This window comes from Harpia harpyja, chromosome W, assembly GCF_026419915.1.
Source record: "Harpia harpyja isolate bHarHar1 chromosome W, bHarHar1 primary haplotype, whole genome shotgun sequence".
Classification (NCBI taxonomy): domain Eukaryota; kingdom Metazoa; phylum Chordata; class Aves; order Accipitriformes; family Accipitridae; genus Harpia; species Harpia harpyja.
The window spans coordinates 20,399,789-20,408,227 of NC_068968.1; the positions used below are offsets into that span (position 1 = coordinate 20,399,789).

Consider the following 8,439-nt stretch of genomic DNA (forward strand, 5'->3'; position numbering starts at 1 on the left):
GTGTTGCTAAAGCGATCGTTTGGACCAGGTCTCTGCTGTGGCCCCTCTCTGAGAGGAGTCATATGCAAGGGGAGATAGTCCACAGAGTAATAATAAAGGGATCTGATACCTATAATTGTATGCTTGTTATGGCCTCCCTGGGAGGTCCGACCCTAGACTGTAACCCTCTCCTGGAGAGATTAGAGGGCTACAATGCCTGGCCCTTTCCCCTTGGTATGACATTGGTTTGTGTGGTTTTAGGAGCTGCTCTGGTGGCAGCACAACGGGACAAATGTGTGGCCCAACAAGCAGAAGGAGAGATGATAAAATACTTTCAAGATTTAGTGAAGGCTTTGCAGGAGCAATTGGAAAATGAGACAAGAAGTCTCTCTAATCAACTTGCCACTGAGCGAGTGACTGACCAGAGACTACATACCGCTTTGATGGAGGCTTTGGAGCAGGAAAGGGTATTAAGGGAGCAATTAGATGACATTGGGGACCCCTTTGTACTTGTCTGCGTGGATAGTGACCGATGCACATGGAAAAGACCACCGAATCCACACTCAATGGACAATACCCTCATTTTAATCTATGTATGCTTTATATTTGTACTTTGTAGAACCAAAGAGAAATGGAGAAGGCAGCAAGGGACCCGTGTTAGTCCTAACTATATTAATTGTTGTGTTATCGGTTTATTGTTATTTGTAATTTTTGTCTGTTATTGTAGGGAAAGATGCTTTGGGGAACCTTCTCCCTCATCCTGATCCTTTCCACTGGAGGACAGGGAAAAGATTCTCCAGATTTAGCTTGGAATTTGATTCAAGGTTTTATGCACCTCTGGAATGACACCAATCAAGGTGTTTGTATGAAGGAATTCAGTTCGGCCTCATTAATGTAAACATCACCAATCTTGTGAAAAACCTGGTAATATTTTATGTAAACCAAAATTGCTCCTGGAATGACGCTTCTGGGGGACCTTTCATGGCTCTAAAAAACTCCCTCTGAGGATTCAAAGATTTATCTTCTTCCCTGAGGAGGAAACCTTGAATCTTGTGATGTTGTTGCTAAAAGAACATGGGGGGTACGTGGGATGTTAAATCCCACTGACGGAGAATGCTGTCTCACCGTACACAATGCAACTACCTCCTTAGAAGCAGTGCAAAAGATGAGAGAAGTTACAAAGACTGGAGAACTTTTCCAAGCGATGCAACCAAGAGACCGGTTTAACAGAGGATTGTTACTGACCTCTCTCCTAATGTCCTTGGGACTCACGGGGTGGGGAAAATGGCTTGTTAGCATTGGACTCAAGTTGTTATGTGGATTTTTGTTCTTAATGCTTGGCCTTGCAATTGTTCACTGTATGATTACCCGTGCCATCTCTTCCCTCTCTTCTCTCTTTTCTCCCTCTTCTGTCCACTAAGTGAAGTTTTGTACCGTTCGAAGCTTTGTACATGTTCTCTCTCTCTCTCCTTTTCTCGCTCTCCCTTTTCTTTATGTCTAAATCGCCACCCTGGGAGAAGACTATGGAGAATCCACGAAGATTGTATAGACAATGTTTGAGCCACGGGGTGGTGTGAGAGACTGAAAGAGTTAATGTCTCAAACATTGTGGTGGGGCAAGTTCTGCATAAAAACAAACCCTGCATAACAGACCGCAGGTGAGAAGCCAAAGCTGGTTAGCAACAGGGCAAAGCCAGTTAGCAACAGGGTGCGGAGGGCATGCCGGAGGATGCGCAATTTCATGTTCTGATACGCTGAGCAGGGCAGCTCACCATATATGGTCAGAGGTCATACAAAGTTTATTTGAGGAAGGGGCTCATGGCTGCCCAAGGGACCCTTCGTGACCACCCCCCCCTCCATGGCACCTGTGCTCAAGATCGAGAGTTACATAAGTCTTTACGGGCGGTGTGCAGAAGACCAAGAGGGGAACAACTGACGTGAGAGAAAGCAGGAACTGGGCTATAAAGGACGCCAACACAAGGAGCCACGCACGCATGCCCACCGGAACTGGACCTCTAGACTGGTTGGACCAACGCTGGACCCAGGACCGGTGAAATATTTTCCTCTTTCTTTGTCTCTCTCTGTCTCTCTTTCTCTCTCCTTTTTCACAATCCCTACACCTCATCCCTTTAGACATAAAATTGTTGACCAAGTCTGGGACTAGGAGTGGATCCAGCCGCCCCTAGGCTCTTCTCTGAGAAGGAGTCTAGAAAGCAAGGGGGTCTGCTCTGAACCTTGTGACCCAACAGCAGGGCTCTCCTTCTTCCCTGAATTGATGTATATGGTTACCACGGGTTACCTGGTTTACTGAGGTAGTTCCGTGCCAATTTCTGTTGTGAGAGACTATGCCACCTACAGTTATGCCTTTCAAATTCAGGCTGCTTCTGCCATGAATAAAACGTTCATTTGGTGTCGTTTCACCTTAATTTAGCGTGAGGGAATTCCGAACTCACCACAACCCCTCCCTGGTCTGTCCAGCACAGGTGTATTGGGTTTGCGTGGCAAGGTTTTGGTAGCAGGGGGTTACAGGGGTGGCTTCTGTGAGAAGATGCTAGAAGCTTCCCCTGTATGATAGAGCCAGTGCCAGCTGGCTCTAAGACAGACCCGCCACCGGCCAAGGCCGAGCCAGTCAGCGATAGTGGTAGTGCCTCTGTGATAACATATTTAAGAAGGGAAAAAAGTTGCAGCAGGCACAGAAATGGCAGCTTGAGAGAGGAGTGAGAACATGTAAGAGAAACAACCCTGCAGACACCAAGGTCAGTGAAGAAGGAGGGGGAGGAGATGCTCCAGGTGCCGGAGCAGAGATTCCCCTGCAGCCCGTGGTGAAGACCATGGTGAGGCAGGCTGTCCCCCTGCAGCCCATGGAGGACCCCACGCCAGAGCAGGTGGATGCCCGAAGGAGGCTGTGACCCCGTGGGAAGCCTGCGCTGGAGCAGGCTCCTGGCAGGACCTGTGGATCTGTGGAGAGAGGAGCCCACGGAGCAGGTTTTCTGGCAGGACTTGTGACCCCGTGGGGGACCCACGCTGGAGCAGTGTGCTCCTGAAGGACTGCACACCATGGGAAGGACCCATGCTGGAGCAGTTCGTGAAGAACTGCAGCCCGTGGGAAGGACCCACGTTGGGGAAGTTCGTGGAGGACTGTCTCCCGTGGGAGGGACCCTATGCTGGAGCAGGGGAAGAGTGTGAGGAGTCCTGCCCCTGAAGAGGATGAAGCGGCAGAGACAGCGTGTGATGAACTGACCGTAAACCCCATTCCCCATCCCCCTGCGCCACTGTGGGGGTTAGGTAGAGAATCTGGGAGTGAAGTTGTGCCCGGGAAGAAGGGAGGGGTGGAGGGAAGGTGTTTTGAGATTTGGTTTTATTTCTCATTGCCCTACTCTGGTTGATTGGCAATAAATTAAGTTAATTTTCCCCAAGTTGAATCTGTTTTGCCTGTGATGGTAATTGGTTGAGTGATCTCTCCCTGTCCTTATCTCAACCCATGAGCCCTTTGTTATATTTTTCTCTCCCCTGTCCAGCTGAGGAGGGGGAGTGATAGAACGGCTTTGGTGGGCACCTGGAGTCCAGCCAGGGTTAACCCACCACAACGGGTCGTGACAGACCTAAGCTTACTACTGCTACAAAAAAATGAATGTTCTGGTTCAAGCAGTAGCCCATCTATGCTCTTATTGATGTTTCTATGTTCAAACTCTTTTTTCAGGCCAGGTAGTTTATTAAATAAACATACTTCCTATATTGCATTCCCATTTGATATAAACTCCATGTGATACTAATTGTATCCCATAGCTTCTGATCAGAGAAGAATTAAATGCCTTATTTCCTAGTTCTGATTTAACTCAACAAGGGAGTTTGATCAAAAAATGTACATGTTACTGAAATTTAATGGGATCAACTGTATCCATTGTCTACAGGAAAATCCTTTGTACTTTTCACTTTGGGTATTTACATGGTGGCTGATAAAATAATGCTGTAATAATGCAGCAAACATGCCATAAATTGTATGAAATAAGAATGAGAGGGAATATAGATAGAGCAGTTGTTCAAGTTTAATATGCCTCGCTTCTTTGGAAATAGCAGTATAGCAGGGTATTACAAGCTCAGAAGTGTCTCCTATTTCAATGGGCTTTGAGATCTAGCATTATATCTTGTTACCTGACCTTCCAGCATAAATAGTAGTGTTGTTTAGTTTTGATACTAAGATGAGCATTAGATTATGGGTCTGCAGTAATTTCATGTTTATTTCAACATCCTCCTTCTTTATGATGCTGCAAGCTCCAGGTGTTCTCACCTCCCATCCCCCTTCATCCAGCCTGGCAGGCTGAAGGACAAATGCTGCGTAACTGTCCATGTCCTTAGCCTGTCTATACCTCTCTTCTGATTTTAAAATTATGAATAGGTCCTCTGTCAGTGTAGGCCTTTCATTTACCTCTTTTTGCTTTTATTAAGAAGCACTTAATATGTGGAAAATAGAGAGCAATACTCTTTCCCTCCCTACCCAAAAGTGTGTCTATTTTTTACGTATATGGACAATTTATTTTAGCTGTTGTTTGTCATATAAATCTAAACCAGTTCAATTATTTTTGTTTTGTTTCCTTACTAATAAAATCTAACTGACCATAGTTCATGCCATCTGTAAAAAGTGCTTATTGTGGTAACATCTGATGTGTTTCTTAGAAGTTATGGGAAACTCATTCAGCAGTAATTAAAACAACTTCAAAGCTGCTTTGTTATCTTATAGAAGGGTGAAATCTTACAGCAGACTGGGTCCATGATTTGAGACTGTTTCAAATAGTTTTAAACTGACATTTGTGTTTGATGATAATTAATTTGATCTTTGCTTTACAGGATTTTTTTTCTCTTGTTTCTCAATTAAGTACAAAGAAAAGCAGAAGATTTCTTTCTTGGGGTGAGGTTATAAAAGAGATGAGTAAGTCACAGAGTATTTTTTTAGTGCATTATTATATTTTTTTCCTCTTACATGTTTTCCACAGCTTGCACTGAAGGACCCTGTACACACTGTGTCATTGCAGCAGTTCATCTATGAGAAGCTAAAGGCACAGCAGGAATTACTGGGAGAACAAGGTTTTCGTGCACTTATGGAAACCGTGGATACAGAAATAGTTGCACAGCTACAAGAATTTTTACAAGGTTTCTAAAGAAACAATATTTTGTATGTCCAATTTCCCCTTTCAAAAAAATATGAAAAAACTCTAGCCTTCCCTCTTGTATGGAAGAGCCTAATGAAAGCTGAAAATAACTTGTGTTAAAAAATAAAGAGCAGAATGTTTTTTGGTTTTGGTTTTTTTCTCACTGTAAGGTTGAAATAATAAATGTAAATTGACTCCTGGCTAGAGTTTACAAATTTGTTTCATGAGTGTGTGTGATTTTTCTGTGTATGAAGAATGATAGATTGCATGAGGAAATATGTTGTTTTTTTTTTTTTGCTTCCTCTGCTGTTAATAGAAAAAGGAAGGTTTTTTTGATTCCACATTGAGAAGTGGAAGCTGATTTTGGAGATTCTTTTTTTTTTAATGCAATGGTAACATCTAAATTTTTCTGCCTTATACTTAATTGCTAGTGACAGCATTTTTCAGCAGCTGCTTAAATAGGGAAGTGTTTCAGCAGTAAACAGTTTTTGATTTAATTTTGTTAAACATTGTATGTGCACATAAACCTATGTATGTAAGATTCCCAGGCTTAAGAAGTTGAACACCACTTTTTCCTTTCAAAATAAAAAACTACAAAATGTGAATTCTTTCTCAAGCTGATAGGGTTTGAGTGTACTGTAGGTATTTAAGCTATCAGTCTTAGGAGGAGTGGGTTCTATGATATATTTAGCATTGTTGAGTAGTGTCCTTTTTATAAGATTAAGGACATCACAAATCTACTGAATACATTTTATTTTTAGAGCAGACCCTATAGGATGTAGTGAGGATAGCAGACTTAAAAAAAAATGATGGAGAAATCTTGAAGATAGTTGGTGATTCAAAGGCAGTGTTTTTCCATTCCCTCTATTCCTCGAGAGAGAAAAAATGCTGAGGGGAAGGGGAACAAGGAGAAACCTATTTTTTTTCTAGTTCTCTTATGGTGACTAGACTTTTTAAGTGGGATATCAAAATGCACAGTATGATTCCTCTATAGATGTCTGTGTGCAGCACGTAACTGGGGAGTCCTTTGTTCCCTGTGAGCTGTAAAACTGCATAAAAAATTCTGATGCTTCCAAAAAGGCAAATGGGAGTGTCAATTAAACTTTAGAAAGATACCTCACTTCTGACTGACTTAATTTGTATGCCATTACTACAGCATGTAAAACACTACCTGTAACTTAGAGAATGATGCCCTCCTGTACTGACCTTATTGAATCTATAAGGAATGACAGTAAGTCACTACAGCTCTTGTCATCTTGAATTTTCTTATTTGCTTTAAGATTGACTAAAATCTTTTTTGCATGAATTAAACCTCACACTGTTAGCATGTCCATTACTTGTTGTAAAATACATTTAAATAGAATATATTAAATAGGTTTTCCTGGCTTACTTTCTGTAGAATAACTGTTGCCTTTAATGTGACATCAATGCATAAATGTCCTAAAAGCGGATTTGTTACCCGGTGTGCAATAGACCAATCTCACACATTCAGGAGAGTTATTGCTTTTTATTCAGGCCTGGGTGCTTGGTGGACTTTCCACAAATCAAGCACACCAGATTCATCAGGTGTGTCTCTTCTTTTATACAGCAACAATTGCATATAATTTATTAAACTACTCCTCCTGTCGCATCCCAAGGTTGGAGCGACTCAGGTTCGTGGATTTCCTTTGTCAGAATTAAGGTGAAACAACACCAGGGGAGTTCAAACAACAATCAACGTTTATTCAACCAAGCTAACCTTGCCCAAGTACACGTGAACTTACCAATATGAACCTTGCATCATGTCATTAAGCTGCCGTTTGAAAGGAGAAGGAAGGTATAGAAAAAGAAATGGAAAAAGGAACATGAAACTATGTCAGTAAACTGTACAACACATGCTAACCATACGTAAGCTTTACTTATTTGGGGATCAATTCAAAGAAGAAAATAAGGAGAGCCCTCCCGTTGAGTCACGAAGTTCAGAGTGGACCCCCTTGCTTTCTAGTCTCCTTCTCAAAGAGGAGCCCAGGAGCAGCTAGATCCACTCCTAGTCCCAGACTTGGTCAACGGTTTTATGTCTAAAGGGATGAGGTGTAGGGATTGTGAAAAAGGAGAGAGAGACAGAGACAGAGAGAGACAAAGAAAGAGGAAAATATTTCACCGGTCCTGGGTCCAGCGTTGGTCCAGCCAGTCTAAAGATCCAGTTCCGGAGGGCGCGCTGAGAACTCGTCCTCCCTTCTTTTATACCTAAAAGGTCTGCCCCTGTAGGTGGGGATTTGCCATCATTGAGCAAGTGCAGTGTGAGCTCAGAAATGTTCCAGAAATGAGTCAGTGGTCTCAACATGCACAGTTCACGTTCCTGGGATTCTCTGCAAATGGGTTGGTGGGCTTGAGGGGTCATCAGGGAGTTGCTTCTCTCTCCCTGCAGGCATGACTGCTATCTGGCCTTTCCTTCAAGCGCATACATTGTGCTGCTTCTCATGGTCACTTAAGATAAGGAATTGTGGCTTTGGAGAAGTGCGGTTCCACCCTCCATGGGGCCTTCTCCTCCAGCCACATTTTTCTGTTCACACAACTCCAGCACTTTTTTACAGAGGCCGTCTTCTCCACCAAAGTTCTTTAACGAACATTTGAGACATTGGCTATAATTTGTCAGACTGTCACACCTACCTAGTACATATTAAAACTATCTAATGCATATGCATAGGATTATATAATCATGACACATCAGATGCCTTCTCCGCATGCGCTGGGGTCTCAGGTGGTCATTTGGGGAGGTATCCCCTCCTCACTTTGACTGCTAAGCCACTCTGTGCCAGGTCAATGGTTCATTTTCCTGCCAAGAGGGATGCATCATCAATCAAGAAAGAATAGAAAGAGTCAAAAATGACCTTGGCTACTTCTCTAGGTATTATTATAATTGTTTGGAGTTGAAAATTATTAACTAACTTAATTTAAAACAGGATTTTCTAATCTACAGCAGGATTTTCTATATCTGACATCAATTTTTCCCCCTTTGAGACTTATGATGGCATTTAATATCCATCCTGTCTCACACCATTCCTTTGTAATTTCCTGGTCTACATAATGGCATGCACTGTATCATACAACAAGTTATCAAAATCAGAACTACAAACAACAAGATAAACACAAACAATTGTCTTAACCAACTCCTATTTGGGAGCCATGAAGTCAACCATGAAAAGTCCAGTCGTTCTTGTTCTGAAAAATCAGAGGCTAAGTCTTTCAAGTGCTGTATCATCTTTTTCTCCACCAATTGTGAATTATCAGAAAGATTAAAACAGCACATTCCCTTAATTTCCTCACAACCATGA

General features: G+C 42.5%; 1 protein-coding gene across 1 annotated transcript in view; it reads left to right on the forward strand.

The window, feature by feature from the left end:
• Positions 1-6,445, forward strand: part of LOC128136185 (importin-11-like) — a 180,027-nt gene extending 173,582 nt beyond the window's left edge. Inside the window, exon 30 of the mRNA XM_052775369.1 lies at positions 4,970-6,445. Within this exon, the coding sequence (XP_052631329.1) occupies positions 4,970-5,134 (165 nt within the window). The 3' untranslated portion in view covers positions 5,135-6,445. The remainder of the gene's footprint in view (positions 1-4,969) is intronic.
• The last annotated feature ends 1,994 nt before the right edge of the window (positions 6,446-8,439 follow it).